Source organism: Rhinolophus ferrumequinum, chromosome 9 (assembly GCF_004115265.2).
Source record: "Rhinolophus ferrumequinum isolate MPI-CBG mRhiFer1 chromosome 9, mRhiFer1_v1.p, whole genome shotgun sequence".
Classification (NCBI taxonomy): Eukaryota; Metazoa; Chordata; class Mammalia; order Chiroptera; family Rhinolophidae; genus Rhinolophus; species Rhinolophus ferrumequinum.
Window position 1 is genome coordinate 90688700 of NC_046292.1, and position 16041 is coordinate 90704740.

At 38.8% G+C, this 16041-nt stretch overlaps 2 protein-coding genes across 6 annotated transcripts in view; both read right to left on the reverse strand.

Moving 5' to 3' along the window:
• The window catches only part of BPHL (biphenyl hydrolase like), a 37322-nt gene extending 34852 nt beyond the window's left edge, over nt 1-2470 (reverse strand). The window contains exon 1 of one of the 3 annotated variants that reach the window (XM_033114148.1): nt 2138-2470. In XM_033114148.1, coding sequence (XP_032970039.1) covers nt 2138-2244 — 107 coding nt within the window. In that variant the 5' untranslated portion in view covers nt 2245-2470. Of the gene's footprint in view, nt 1-1470; nt 1526-2137 lie in introns of those variants that run through there. The other 2 variants (XM_033114149.1, XM_033114150.1) reach the window with 2 other exon arrangements.
• Nucleotides 2471-5281: 2811 nt separating this feature from the next.
• The window catches only part of RIPK1 (receptor interacting serine/threonine kinase 1), a 39002-nt gene continuing 28242 nt past the window's right edge, over nt 5282-16041 (reverse strand). For all 3 annotated transcript variants that reach the window (XM_033114469.1, XM_033114467.1, XM_033114470.1), the window contains exons 8-11: nt 11815-11905; nt 10370-10939; nt 9004-9156; nt 5282-7294 (exon numbers count right to left, since the gene is read on the reverse strand). In XM_033114469.1, the coding sequence (XP_032970360.1) occupies nt 7008-7294; nt 9004-9156; nt 10370-10939; nt 11815-11905 (1101 nt within the window). In that variant the 3' untranslated portion in view covers nt 5282-7007. The remainder of the gene's footprint in view (nt 7295-9003; nt 9157-10369; nt 10940-11814; nt 11906-16041) is intronic.

Consider the following 16041-nt stretch of genomic DNA (forward strand, 5'->3'; position numbering starts at 1 on the left):
CTTCACTTTGAAAGTCCTTCACAGTCGCTTTACCTTGTGTTTAACTATTTCTTTTGTATGTTTTCCAAAGTAACCACTAGCTACAATAAATCTATCCCCAATTTACATGAATTTTGATGACATATTTTTACAACTTTTCTACATTGTGTTATTATTTATTCATATTTGTGTCACTACTAATTTTACCTACTAATTACTTAATTCTTATTATGTCCCAGGCCTATTACATTCATTGTCTCAAATTCTCAGAACAATTCTGCAAGGCACGGTCATACTCAGCCAGCTAGGAAGTAGCAATGTCGTCATCTGAATGCTTTGTCTGTAACCTCATAGCTGAAGAGAGTCCCCAACAGGGCTCCTGCACTGGGGCCACACTCACCCTGACTGCCAGACAGAAGTGGAGCTGGGCGCCAGGGGGAGGAGAGTCTGGATTCACTGGCAGAGCATCCCAAGATTGAACTTGGAAAATGTTTTTCTTTTCGGCAGGTTGTTAGGCTCTGTAAATTATTAATATAGCAACTGTACGTAACATACAATTCCAGGTAGAAAAGGCTTTTTTGACCTGGCCCTGGAACAAACAATTTTACAGACAATGAAATAAGAAGAGTCAGTGTTCCAAACAAGACTCACAAACAAATTTTTGGAATACAACTTCAGGGTAGGTTGGGCACTGGCTGTTCTGAAGCAAAGGTTTTACAGGAGTGCCTTTACCTACTTCCTTGGACTGCAGCCTTCTTTAAGGATTAACCAATACTACTGTTTGTTTTCCGAGTACATGTCCTACCTATTTGCAACTGCATTTATAAAATGGCAGTTCAAAATCCAGACAAACCTGTTTTCCAAAGATATTTTAGGAAGAGGGATTTGCACTGCTAATGATGGGGACTTCCTGCAATCATTAAATAATCCATTGTAATTTTGATATTGGTACAATCACAGTACCTATTTCAAACCCTTTCTACGAATAGGAAACTGGAAAAATCGCAATTTTTCAGTGTTGATTTACACTGCTACAGACATTGACATATTTTTCAATCTGTATCAAAATAGTCCTGAAAATCTGAAAAGATCTAATAAAAAAAGAACCTAAATCAAATATAAAACTTAAGAACTAGCCAATCACAATATAAAAACGTCAGACTTTTCCTCCTTTCTCCTTCTAAATTAAGTTTTCAAATGAGAAGTTTCCACATTAGATAAAGTGAAGTTATAAATGCCAGGTACCAATGTAGCATTTGACTTTTCTTCCCAGTCATGAATGGAACTTACCAATCAATGGTTAATTGCATACATGCTTTGCGTATGTCTCTGTGTATGTAGGTGTGCAGGGAATAAAGTAGCACAAGCTTCATGATGCTCTATCCACATTTTCTGCCTACTATCTCTTGGAACCAAGGGCCCCATTTTTAAGACAGTGGGTCTAAGATTAGTTGTTTGTTGTTGTTGGTTTATATCAAAGTGTGTGTGTGCCAAGGGATGTCAGGAGAGCAAAAGGCAGATTTTTGGGCATCTCCACAGGCTTACAACATCAGAACCTCTGGGAGTCAGGCCCAGGAATTTGAATTTTCCCAGTTCCCAAGATGATCTTCTACACATTCAAGTACGAGATCAGCAAAGAGAAGACTCCGGGTCTTGGGAACCGTGACTATGAGAGCTAATACGTCACAGACATTCTCAGGCTGGTTTTTCATAGGACACGAGAGATTATTGCCCTGAAGATCTGAGGAGACTGAGCAGGGCAACGGACTAACAGTGAGGGGTTTGAGGTTTTAATCTGTCATGAGTGTGGCTGTGACAAAGCCAATTACATTTCCTCCCTGGGTCTCTTTCGTCTGCATGATGAAGGGGTTGGATTCCACGGCGCAAATCCTTCAAGGCTCCAGCGTCACAGAACCGAAGTCCATGATGGCCTAACTGCTAAGCATCAGAGCAGCAGAGGCAGAAGTCAGCTCCACCGCCGCCCGCGCAACCCCCTCGCGGGGTTCCAGGTCTCGATTTAAACGGCAAGAGGGGGGCGAGGGAGGCTGCGCCCACGGCTCCTCTCCAGGCCGCCCCGCCAGCACCCGCCTCTCTCCCGGGCTTCCTCTCCCCTCCCAAGTGAACGCGCGGTCCCCGGAGGGGAGCGGGAAGCCATTACCGGAAAGTGGCCGCGGGTCGGGCGAAGGGACCGTAGATCTCCGACTTCAGCGCGGAAAGGAGAAACCGCAGCCGCCGCGCGCCGCGGTTGCCCAGCGCCACCATCATAGACCCCGGCGGCGCCAGCGCGCAGCACGCGTGCAATGAGCCCTGCAGGTCGCCCCGGGCCCTCGCTGCCCTCGCCGCGCGGAACGCGCTTGCGCGGGTTGTCCAGCGGAAGGTCGTCGTCCTGGCAGCCCTTCGCTCGCCTCCCTCCGCCGGAATACTTGGCCCAATAGCCCGCCCGGTTCTTGCTGATTCCTGACAAAGGCTCGACTCGTGATCCCACGACACCTGGGCGCAGCTCATCTTCTCTTGGGGTTCCAGGTCTCCCCATTGGCTCTGCCTTGCCTCCACCCATGCGGGGTAACCTGGTGGTTCAGGGAGGCGAGGACACCTCCCCGCCCCCCCAACACACACACACACACACACACACACACACACACCCTCCCCCATCTTGCCCCCCTGGAGTGGTCGGCCAGGCGGGGCTCAAGTGGGGTAGGTGGAAAAGGGGGCTTTCATGTCTGGCTCTAAGATGGGACGTGCATTTGCTTCAACAGATGGGATTTAATTTTTTTTTTCTTCCTATCATCTCACACCCATTGGAATGGCTATTATAAAAAAAAAATTGATGAGGATGTGTTGATGAGGATGTGGAGAAATTGCAGTTAACAGGAATATAAAGTGGTGCAGTGGCTGTGGAAGATAGTATAGCAGTTACTCAAAAAAATAAACAGAATTACCTTATGATCCAGCAATTCCACTTCTGGGTATATACCCAAAAGAATTGAAAACAGGGTCTCAAACCAACATTTATACACTCATGTTCATAGCAGCATAATTCCTAATAGCCAAAACGTGGAAGCAACCCAAAGGTCTACCAATGGATGAAAGTATAAATAAAATGTGTCTACAAGTAATGGAATATCATTTTGTTAAAAAAAGGAAATCGACGTGCTACAATATGGGTGAACCTTGAGGATATTATGCTCAGTGGAATAAGCCAGTCACAAAAGGACAAATACTGGATGATTCCGCTTATACGAGTATGAGGTACCTAGAGTAGTCAAATTCATAGAGATAGAAAGTAGAATGGTGGTTGTCAGGGACTGGGGTTAGTGTTTAATGGGTACAGTTTCAGTTTTGCAAGATGAGCAAGTCTGGAGAAGGATGATGTGATGGTAGCACAGCAGTGGGGATGTACTTAATGTCACTGACCTGTACACTTAAAAATGATTATGATGGCAAATTATGTGTATTTTACAATTAAATTTTTTCTTCTTCAACCATATAATTCAAGCTTTAAAGAGTTGTAAACATCTGCAATTGATTCAGTGCACACAAAAAACTACCCCTTTAATTCTGACTACCATTATGCTTTACCTTAACTGGAAATAACGAGCAGATTCGTGGCTACTGTTTAGCCTTGACTTGAATTGTTTGAGATGATAACAGTTTCCTTGCATATTTCATTATTTCTCCTTCAAGAGCCTCCTCCATTGTAATAGTCCTGTATGCACAGTGCTTTTAAGTGTTACAGCCATAGGAAGTTCTGTTAACCTGTAGTGTCCTCAATGGCCCACTGGAGTTTCTTGAGTAGTAAAGGCAGGTTTGGCTTATATATGGAATATGCAAAAAATATTTTTATTCTACTTTCAACATAAATCTATCACATCAAATTTCCTGCATAGAAAGAAAGAGAAATACATATTTCAGCTGACTACTATCATTTGACTTTCACAAATCTTAGGTGGGGTCAAGATTTCCTTATTTTTCTCTGAAATATTGAGTGGGATTTCTTGTCAGAGATGATGAAGGTTAAAAATAATTGTCTGTACAATTTTAACACCAGTTATCATTACTGGTAAGCAAAATGGTAGCACTGTGAGGTTTTAGGTTACCTATGTCAATCACAATTTAAGTACACACTTAAGAACTAGTTCTTTATGTGTAACACAAGTGTGCAGTTTAAAAAATAACTACTGGAGAGGATTCCTCATACACTGTAGAAAAGAAATTATTGTTTCAGAAGATAATCTAGCAGGTTCTTTCAAATTTAAAGTATATATCCTGTGCCCTTCCCCCCCCATTCCTACTCCTGGGAATTGATGCCATAGAAATAAAAGTACCAGTGACTGGTGTGTAAGGATATTTACCAGTAAAAATAAATAAGTAACTACTATTTTTATGCCAGCACCTTATGATGCATTATCTTACTTAAATCCTCACACCAATCTTATGTACTATTGCCCTCTCTACACATGAGGAAGTGCAGGCTGAGGAGGTTAGGAAGCAGGCCCTAGCTATACAAGTTGAGGGTGGCAGAGGAGAATTTAAGCCTGCTTCATTTCAAAACCCTGTACATGGATTACGACATATTACAGAATTCACCGCTGGAGCACTAGCCCTGCAGTGATTTCTTTGTGATCAGAGGCCTCTGAAATCTTGATCATATGAACACCTATTTACATTATTATAATTAGGAAAACTGTTCTCTATAAATAACACACATTAAAATGTTCAGTAAAATACTATTTAAAACATTTTGTGAGAAAGAACTCTGTTTCTTGTTCCTGAAGTCCTGACTTCATATTATGAAGCAAATTGTTATGACCCAAAGATTATGACCATAGCAACAAGGGAGAAATCTGCCAAGCAAGACAGAGAGCAGGAAGTGGGTCTTACCAGTAGTAAGCTTAGGGTCTGAGTATTTTTTCTGGAACCAAGTATGGATACTTTTCTTTCTCATTTTGTAGTCTGTGTCATCTCACTTAATTGGTTTCTGCCCAACACTAGTTTTTGTGGTGCTTGGTCCTTGTACTGAAACTCCTCAGATATATATTTAGCTCTTTTCAGCCACGTTTTTAGAGTCTCAAGGCAAGGCCTCTGAGCCATGTTTGGAGGACAGCAGTGCTACAGGTTCAGGACAGTGAGCTTTTGTCCAGAGAGACAAAATTGCTCCAAAAACTTCTCTCTTTACCATCAGCTTCCTCTCTCCTGCCAATAATAGCAGGCGGGTGGGAGGGGAGTATGTACAGGAACTGCCAACCTAAGTGGTCAAGTCACAGTGGAGAATCCCAAACTGTCTCATTTATACAAACACACATCATTTCAATGGCTTATATTTAATATAAAGTACAAAATTTTACTTTCAAGAAGTCGATTAAAATACTTTCCATTTTTGCTCTTAAAATTGATCATTCAGTATCTTCAGAATTTAGAGATTTTAGAACACTGTTAGGACAGAGGTACAGGGATACATTTAAGAAAGAAATCATCCAGCCCCCGGCTAGCAAAGCCTGGGACCCTTCCCCCTCCAGTTTTCCTTTTGGTATACTCGTATGTGGTGCAATGCTGTGTGGCAGCTAAGTATTGAGCCTGAATATGCGTGGGTAAGAGAACTGAGGTTCTTACTTTATAGCAGTGCCCTTCTCAACTGGGGCAATTTTCCCCGTCCAGGAAACATCTGGCAATATCTAGAGACATTGTTGTTTGTCCCACTGGGAATGGGAGGAGGGGAAGAAGAGCGCTACTGGCATCTAGCGGGTAGAGGCCAGGATTGCTTCCAAACATCCTACAATGCACAGGACAGTACCCACAACAAAGAATTATCCAGCCCAAGATGTTAATAGTACTGAGGCTGAGAAATTCTGCCTTACAGTCCCACTGCAGGAGTGTGTGTGTGTATCTGCTGGGGCCGGAGGAGATTTAAATCAGAACCAACAATACTGTTACCAACACCCCAGACACTAGAATCTGTTCTGACAACCAGATTGACCACACTGCACCCTTCTTTCCTTCCCTCCGGGGAGGCCTAAGCACAATGACATGCCCTCTGTGTTAAGTGCCGGCAGTGATGCTGGGTGACTCGGTTAGCTTCAGTCTTCCAGTTTCTTCAGTCATTCCTGAGTTTCACGTGGGCTTTGAAAGGTTGAGTGCACAATTACCAGATTCCGAAGCTGTCCTTTTTTTATATCATAGCCCGCAGAAAACAAATGAAAATATTTCTCCAGTACCCTGGGGTAAACTGGGAAGTTGTCCAGCAGTGATCAGTCCTGAGGCTCCCGTCATCGGGGTGGGGGTGGAACTCCCTGCATACCTGCTCCCTGTTCAAGGCACACAGGTCGGGAAAGTGCATAAAGTATTAGAATGCTAGGAAAGAACTTAAAGTTTCATCAAGAATTTTTGTAGTTGTCACAGTTAGTAGCAATTTCTTACAACAACTGCCTGGAAAATTCTGATATTTTTGTGATCTATTTTTGTTTTCCCTTTCTTAGTATTCCTTAAAATCCCTTCAGCTAATTTATGGAGCAGAGAGTGCATGCAATTCTTGAAGCCCATAGTGATTGACACAGCATTTTGATGCTGAACTTAACAGACCCTATAATGAACTGTGGTTGTGATACAAAAAAAACTAAAGAGAACTTGGAATTTTTCTGTACTTCAGTTATAACAGGAGCTTATGTGGAGAAGAGAGCACCAGATAAGAAAGTTGATTTAGTTTACATTCTCTGAGTTGTTGTTTTTCTCCACCACTCAAATAAAACTCCGGGAAACTGAATGAACAGCATAATGGAAGGTTATGGGATGAACAAAAAGAAAATGATCTTCCTCAAATCTCTCTTCTTTCCCTTTCAAAACCCAATTAGGCTTCTTTTTTGATTGGGGCTTGGCCATTAATAAATGTTCCTGTTTAGTCGGTTGTCTGCCGTAGATTTCCTTCCCATTCCCCGTATCAGTGAGGAAAGAATTCTGGGTAATCTGAGGCAGCACACTTCCAGTGGATTACCAAGTGAGGACTTCACTTCATGCTGCCAAAGCCCCTTCCAGACTTAGTTTTGGCTCATGCGTATCAAAGAGTTCAGAAGGTCTATTCTTGAACATTGGTAGAGAGAATAGGCCAGCTTTCCCACTGTGGCCCCCTTACTGCCTTCCCTCATCAGCCACTTTTGGAGCATCTGGTAAACCTTTTCTTTTAATCCATCTCGCTCATAGTCATGGTCAATTTCATCAATCTGCGATTCAGTGAAGCCCAGTTTACGGGCACAGCTTTTCCAGCTCCTTCCCAGATTGTCCCTGACTGGGTCCAGGTGTTTATCAGTCAGACTAGTGGTATTATCTGCCAGAAAGAGAAGAGAAGGAGACATCAAGCTGTAACCCATTTGAATATTCTAGCTTCAAAAACCTGTATACAGTGAATACCTTGAGTACAGTGAAAAAGATAACTTCTTATATAGTTGTTGACTCATTGGATGACACTTTACATGTCTACTAGCCCACTGGAGTCTTTGTGAAATAGGGACCCTCTTCCTCCTAGCAGATACATCTCTGAGCCACAGCTGATGGCTTCGGGAACAAAACCCCTGCCTGACTACTGGGCTATTTTATACAACCGTAGCCAGCAGCCCTGTGCACATTAGATCTTTCTGATGTAAAGAGGGAAAACACCACTTTTGTTCCTTTTGTGCATTTTCCACTTATATCTGTCCAGAGTTAAGGTCACTCAACTCCTGGTCCCCATTCACCCAACAGTTCACTTTCCTCTTAAAAGGAAACTAAGACCATCAGGTGTGAACCTATCAATTACAATGCCTACCCTCATCTTTTAAGGGGTGAGGCATCTATAGGCTTCAAGGTCTATTTTTAGACTCATCCCTTCCCTACCCCAGCTGCTGTCTTCTCTTCTCTCATAGCCAAAACCTCTCTCTTCCTATTGCTTTCTTCCACTTAGGCCTTTGTAAAAACAGTAAAAGGAAACAAAGTATAAAATAACCACCAGAAACAAACCACATTCCTTGATCCTCATACCGCAATAAGCGGAACATAAGGAAAAAGAGATCTCATTTGTGCCCCCTCAGCTCCCATTCTTTCCTCAGCTCCCCACAATGCAGCTTTTATCATCACCACTAGACGTTAGCAATCCAAAAACCTCCCAGGATTATTTGCCAAATTTCATACCTCTCTGGGAGAGGAAACCCTGGATTTCATCAGATCCTCAAAGATGCCTTTGTTTCCCCCAAATTTGGAACCTCCGTTCTAGGTATTTTAAAGACTATCCTTCAAATGGGCTAGACCAGGGATTGGCAAATTCTGGCCTGTGGACCAAATCGGGCCTGTTGCCTGTTTCTGTAAACAAAGTTTTCCTGGACTACAGCCATCTGTGTACATACTGTCTGTGGCTGCTATCGCACTACAATGTGAGTTGAGTAGTTGGAATAGAGATCTCAGGGCCAGCAAAACCTAAAATATTTACTATCTGTACCTTGATAAAAAAGAAAATTGCCAATCGTAGGGTTAATCAGAAATTTGGGTCCTTACACCACATTGTTTGGGCCTCATGACTGCTTTTCCCAGGTTGTGTTTGGGGATTAGTATTATGAGCGTGTACAGTGGAAGCCTGTAAGAGAAAGCCTTCAAATTTATTGCAGAGGTGCTGTTGAGGGCATAGTCTCCTATCATTTACAGAATTCCTTTTCATGAGGACCTGAAGGAACTCTCTCTCCTAGGTCTGAGTAGTAATATTCATGATGATGAGTATGATAATTTAATACTATTATAGATCTTACTATGTGCCAGTGCTCTGAGCTCTTTACACATAATGACTCATTTAATTTTCACAACAAATCTATGAATTAGATATTGTAATTATCCCCATATTAAACATAAATTACAAGGGAATTATATGGAAGTTACAGACATATTTTACAGAGGAACCATGAGACTTTCAGGGAGAATAATCAGAGGGATTTTAGGATTCCACTACATCCCTCTCAACAAATAAGAGAAGTTCAAGGTTGCTAGACAATGGGTCTTTAAAGGGCATATTACCAAAAATATCTAGATACTTAGAAGCTGGCTCTTCTTTCAAGTTCATGTATGTGCTGTCCAGTAATGGCAAACTCATTCCACCAACATCCATAAAATTGTTGTCTCCAATCTGAATGCCGGTACTGTTGTATATGGAACATTTTACAGACTCATCTGAGTAGACAGAAATACACAAGTAAGTACATCTAAAATGAAAGCAAGATAAAAAATACAACATGGTAATGGGCAAGGGCTTTAATCCAAATGTTTAAGTTAAATTATTTATCCTATGCCACCCTGTAAAATTTTATTTTTTAAAATATGGCTGAACAACCTCACATTCATTAGGATGACTACTATCAAAAAAACAGAAAATAATAAATGTTGACAAGGATGTAGAGAAATTGGAACCCTTGTGCGCTATTGGTTGGAATACAAAGTGGTATAGCCACTGTGGAAAACAGTATGGTGGTTCCTCCAAAAATTAAAAATAGAATTACCATATGATCCAGTAATTCCACATCTTTGAGTATATACCCCAAAGAATTGAAAGCAGGGTCTCAAACAGGTATTTATATACCCATGCTCATAGCAGCATTATTCACAATAGCCAAAAAGTAGAAGCCATTCAAATGTCCATCAACAGATGAATGGATAAACAAAATGTGACATATACATATAATAGAATATTATTCAACCTTTGAGAAGGAAGGAAATTCTGACACATGCTGCAACATGGATGAACCTTTAGGACATTGTGCTAAGTGAAGTAAGCCAGACACAAAAGGACAAAAAAACTATGTGATTCCACTTATATGAAGTACCTATAGTAATTAAATTCATGGTCACAGAAAGTAGAACGTTGATTGCCAGGGGCTGGGAAGAGAAAGGAGAATGGGGAGTTATTGTCTGATGAGTACAGAGTTTCATTTTGGGAAGATAAAAAGAGTTCTAGAGATGGATGATGGTGGACAATGTGGTTTTCATCACAAATGGTAGTCTTTGGCCTATATAAGAAATAAAAATATTCAAGACATTTCTTACCATCAGAAAAGTGCAAGCAAGTAAAATACAAGTAAATACTTTCACTTGCCTCAGAGATTGGGTATAATGGGATGTTGTGATCCAAATTAGAGTGGAAGATGCCTACCAGTTATAAGAACCTGTAAACCAACATTTTCGGCAACAGCAATGAATCCTACCCAAACTGAAATATGCCCAGGCAAAGTGGTCTGATGGACTATTCCATGGTGGCAAGTTGCATCTGGCCGCTGAAGACTCTGAACAACTTGCCCTTTGTTATCTATAGACAACACAAGAGCTAATGGCTGTTTTATTTTCAGAAAAAATAAAAAAAGATAAGATTGTAACTGAAAGGCCTGTTTACCTCTTGATGGAAAGGAGACGAATGGAATGGTGGGTGTGTTTCCTAGTAGGGTGGTCTCAGGCACTGGAGTTTTATGCAGGCTTGGCATTTGGCTTGGATTTGGCCCACACCAAACTCTGGAACCTACTGTTTGTACATCCAATGGTCTTGTCCCGAAAACATGTGTACCAAATGATGCATTGTTCCAGTACAGTACTTGGGGTTGGCTGGTCAGCCCCGTTGGTTGGTGTACCGCATTACTTTGACTGGTTGTACTGGTAGGAGCAAGGCCTTTTATTCCTGGCTTCTGAACATTCTCATAAGGTCTCGGCTGTGCAAAAGGGTCATGGGAGACTCTTCGTTTCCTTTCCTCATCTCTATTGTAAGCCACATTCTGTCTGGGTTGCTCTTTTGTCTGCCTGTCCATGCGGCTGCCAAAAAGATGGTAGTTGGCCTCCTCCTGGAGTTTATTCTGCAGGCTGAGCTCATTTTCCTCCTGCTGGTGCTCTGGGAAAGAAGCAAACCAGGACTCCTCCACGGGACCCATCCTGAGTCCCTGTGAACTATGTAGAGAACTGGGCTGTTCGGTGGCTGAGAAGAAATGATTGACATTGGAGAAAGCTTCATAAAATATTAAAAAGTAAAATGAAACCTGACCCCCCATAATGAATCTGTATCTCAGAGTAACATACTGAAAACTTTGAAAACAAGTAGAAAGTATTTACTAGATGGCCCTTTTCTTTAATACGTAGTAAGTAGGAGCCCCTGCCTGGCAGTGAGAGCGCACTAGGGAAATTATAATAAGCAACGGAAAAGTGGGTGTTGCAGGAATGACCACGGAAGAAAGGGACTTATGTTGTAGCAGAGAAGGTGGCTGTCTCCTTGGTGTGACGCAGGGTTGGAAAATAAGAGCAGTAGGTTTGTGCTAATCACATTCCATGGGTTTTCTTTCATTCTTTAAAAGCCCTACAAGAGTAGGAGTAATTATGATTTGATGGATGAGGTTTAAGAGGTTAAGTGATTTGCCCCAGAACAGATAGCTAATAAGTGACTTCCACATCCTACATTCTGCCTTCCCTTTTGTTATAAGGAAAAAAAGTATCCCTGCTTGAATCTGAGACCAACCTCTCTGCCTGTATTCTGGATCTAGTCATCCCTGACCTTCTCAAGGACTCTGCTCCCTTGTATGCCCTCTTCTTTTTCCTGAACCATCACTTTCTCCCTATCAGATACATTAGCACTCTTATATTCAGGATACTGTATGATTTTGGTGAACTCAATGTTACTTAATACTTCAAATATATGAATCTTGACTCCCAAATATATCATAAATTCCTTTAAGGCAGGTGTTAAATTTTATAGTTTCTTGTTTCTCATATGGTTGTGAATAGTATTTTAGAGTACAGTGAATGAATGAGCAAACAAATAAGTGAACAAATATATTTTTCGATCACAGTAGAAGCTACCTGAATTTGACCTGCTTGGAGGTATTGCTACACAATCCATTTGGAGAGACTGCATTCTCTTCACCATTTCCTTTTGGTCAGGATACTCTTTCTATAATAAAAAGCATAGATACACACTTTAGTAAACAGCAGAAACAGCTCCAGAAAATTATTACAAGAAGAATGAATCTTTTCAGAAGGTAGAAATTTCATATAGCTCTTACAAGCTGTAACTATTTTTTAAAAGTAAAACGTTTTTCCCAAATAGCCAAACAATCTATAAAAAGAAGAACAAGTTGGAGGGCCCACACTTTCTGATTTCAAAACTCACTACAAAGCTACAGTAATCAAAACAGTATGGTGTGGCCTAAGAATACACATGTAGACCAATGAAACATAACGGAGAACCTAGAAATGAACCTTTGCATAAATGGTCAATTGATTTTCGACAAGAGTGCCAAGACCATTCAATGGTGGTACACTGAATTTCCACATGTAAAAGAATGAAGTGAGAGCTTTACCTTTCAACATATACAAAAATTAACTCAAAACAGATCAAAGACTTAAGCTTAAGAGGTAAAACTATATAACTATTAGAAGAAAACATGGGGGGAAGCTTCAAGACATTGGATTTGGATATGGCACCAAAAGCATAGGCAACAAAATAAAAGTAAACTGGCCTACATCAAAATTAAAACCTTCGGTGCATCAAAGGACACTATCAAGAGAGTGAAAAGACAACCCATTGACAAAAGGAAAAAAAATATTTACAAATCAAATATATCTAATAAGGGATGAATATCCTGATTATATAAAGAATTTTTACAATTCAACAACAAAAACAAACAACCCAATTCAAAAATGGGCAAAGGACTTAAACAGACATTTCTCCAAAGAAGATATACAAATGGCCAATAAACACATGAAAAGATGCTTAACTTCATTAGCCATTAGGAAATGCAAATCAAACCCACCATAAGATACATATACCACTTCACACTCATTAGAATGGCTATGATTAGAAAAACAAAACAAAACCCAGAAAATGAAAAGTGTTGGTGAGAACAGAAAAACTGTGCATTGATGATGGGAATGTAAAATGGTGTAGCCATTATGGAAAACGGTTTGATGGTTCCTCAAAAAGTTAAACATAGAATTATCATACAATCCAACAATCCCACTGCTGGGTATATACCTAAAAGAACTGAAAATGTTCATTGGTATACAGAATTATTCGTTATAGATAAAAGGTGGAAACAAGCCAAGTATCCACCAACAGCTGAATGAATAATCAAAGTGTGATATATAAATACAATGGAATCTTATTTATCCTTAAAGAGGGATAAAGTTCTGATACATGTTACAAAATGGATGAACCTTGAAAACATGCTAAATGAAATATGCTCAATGCAAAGTGACAAATGATGTACGATCCCACGTCTATGATGTACCTAGAATAGGCAAATTCATAGAGACAGAAAGTAGAATAGAGGTTGCCAGGGGCTGGGGAGAGAAAGGAAAGGGTAGTTGTTGTTTAATGGGTACAAAGTTTCTATTTTGGATTAAAAAAGATGGAAATAGATACTGGTAATGGTTGCACAAAAATGTAAATGTACTTAATGCCACTGAATTTTACACTTAAAAACAGTTAAGATGGTAAATTTTATATTATGTATCTTTTACCACAATAATAATAAAATTTTTCACCTATAAAAGTAATAATACTCATTATAAAAAAAAAAGAAAATGTAGGGAATTTATTTTAAAAGAAACATTACACATAGTGCCTTTATTCAAAGGAAAAAAATTAACATTTTGGTATTTTCTTCAAGTTTTTTTTTCCTAGTCATATTTGCATTTTGCTCCTAACAGATTGCCTGCTACATAGGTGGTCAAAAATATTCACTGAAGGAACATATGAGTGATTTGGGAGAGAGTGACAGGATATTAATTATGTACATAGATTGTAGCATTTTATATACTGCTTTTTATTCAACATGATAAGCATTTTTAAGCTATTTTAATTTTATAAAAGCAATTTTTTTTTATGGTTATTTTTTATTACACAAAATATGTAAGTACACATTCCTTTTAAAAGACTCAAACTGTGCAGAATCACACAGAGGAACACTTTAAAGTTGTTCCTTACAACTCCCACTCTTTCATTCTTTAGAGGTAATCTTTATCCAGAGGATGTTGTGCATCCTTTTAGTCTCTCTAGGTATTTGCATATATATTCTGGAAGTATACAAATGTGTATATATTTTAAGATCAAAAGGATCACAGTCTAAGTATTGTTTTGACTTAATTTCTCACGAATAGGTTTTGAAAATCTTTCCATATCATTGTATGTTAGTTTCTACCTCTTTTAAATGGCTATACAGCATTCTGTAGTTTCGATGATTCATTATTTAGTATATCTAAATAATGGGTCATAAATAAATTGGGTCATTTCCAATCTTTTATACTCAAAAACTAAGATGCAAAGAACTCCCGAAGCTAAATCATTGAGGATATATGTGAGTAGGATCGATTACTAAAGAGTAGAATTGCTGCAAACGTTACGCTTCTAAAAGTTTGATAGATGCATCATTTTTCAATAAACTTCACAAATTCATACTCTTAACCAATACTGCATTAGACTGCCTGTTACTCTGCATTTTCACCAACACTTGATATTACCAATCTTTCAAAACATTGTGAATCTAATGGATGAAAAATTATAATCAATTCACTTTGCTTTTCTGTGTTAATGAGGCCAAGTATCTTTTCCAACCTTCACTGTCTATTGATTGATTCATTGTGTTTATATTTTATTCAGGATTTTTACATCTATATTAAGTGAGACTGGTCTGTAATTTTCCTTTCTTTTATCTTCTTTTTCAGGTTTTGGAATCGAGGTTACGCTAGTTTCATGAAATGACTGGGAGAGTTACCTCTTCTCCATTATCTGGACAAATTTTTATAAGATTGGGATAATTTATTCACTGAATATTTAGTGGAAATAACTGATGAAGCTATCTGTGAAATTTTCTTTGCGGGAAGAATTTTCATCGCTAATCCAATCTCTTTTAATGGTTATAGGAATATTCAGGTTTTTAAACTCTGAGTCAGTTTTGCTAAGTTATACTTTTTTCTAGAAATTTGCCATTTTATCCAAATTTTAAAATTAATTAGCAAACACTTGTTCACAATATCCTCTTAATACCATTTTGATGTCTATAGGAGCTGTACTGATGCCTCTTAATTAATTATTTCAGTCTCTGTTTCTCTTGATCAGTCTTAGTTGATTTTATTAGCCTTTCCAAAGAACCAACATTTAACTTTTTATCCTCTATTAACTGTTTTCTATGTCACTAATTTATGCTCTTCTCTTATTATTTACTGTTTTCTATTTGCTCTAGATTTATTTTGCTATCTTCTCCAGATGAATGCCTGGCTAATTCATTTTCAGCTTTTCATATATGTGTGTGTGCACACACACACACACACACATATGAATGACTATACTAGTATTTTTTTGCAAAGGGCATTCTATACGTTTTAATATGTAGTGTTTTTGTTAGCCTTCAGTTCCAAATATTTTCTAAATTCCATTATTATTGTCTTTTTTAACCTAAAGGATGTTGAAAAGTATATTTCTTAACTTCTAACCACATGGGATTTTCTAATTATCTGTTAAGATTAATTTCTAGCATAATTGAAACGTAGTCGGGGAACATTCTTTATATGATTATAATCCTTCAAATTGATTGACACTTGTTTTATTTCCCAGTACATTGTCAACTTTTGAAAATGTTCTATATGTTCTTGAAAAGCCTTTAAAGGTAAGTATTCTGCAGTTATTAGGTGCAGTGTTTTATATATTTCCATTAGGTCAAATGTGTTAATTATGTTCTTGAAATTTTCTATATCCTTACTGGTTTTATCAATTAAAAAGAAATTTGTATTAAAATCTCCAACTGTGATTATGGATTTGTCTGTATTTCTTCTTTGAGTTCTGTCAATTTTTGCTTTGTACATTCTGAGGCCATGTTGTTATCAGCATATACATATTTAAAGCTATTATTATCATCCTTATGAATTGAACCTTTTGTCATTATGAAATATTACTGATTATTATGGTAATGCTTTTTTGTCTTGGTGACTATCTTTAATGATGTCCTTTTGATTGCTTTCTTCGTTTGTATTAGAGATCTTTTTTTTAAGATTTTATTGGGGAATGGGAACAGGACATTATTGGGGAAC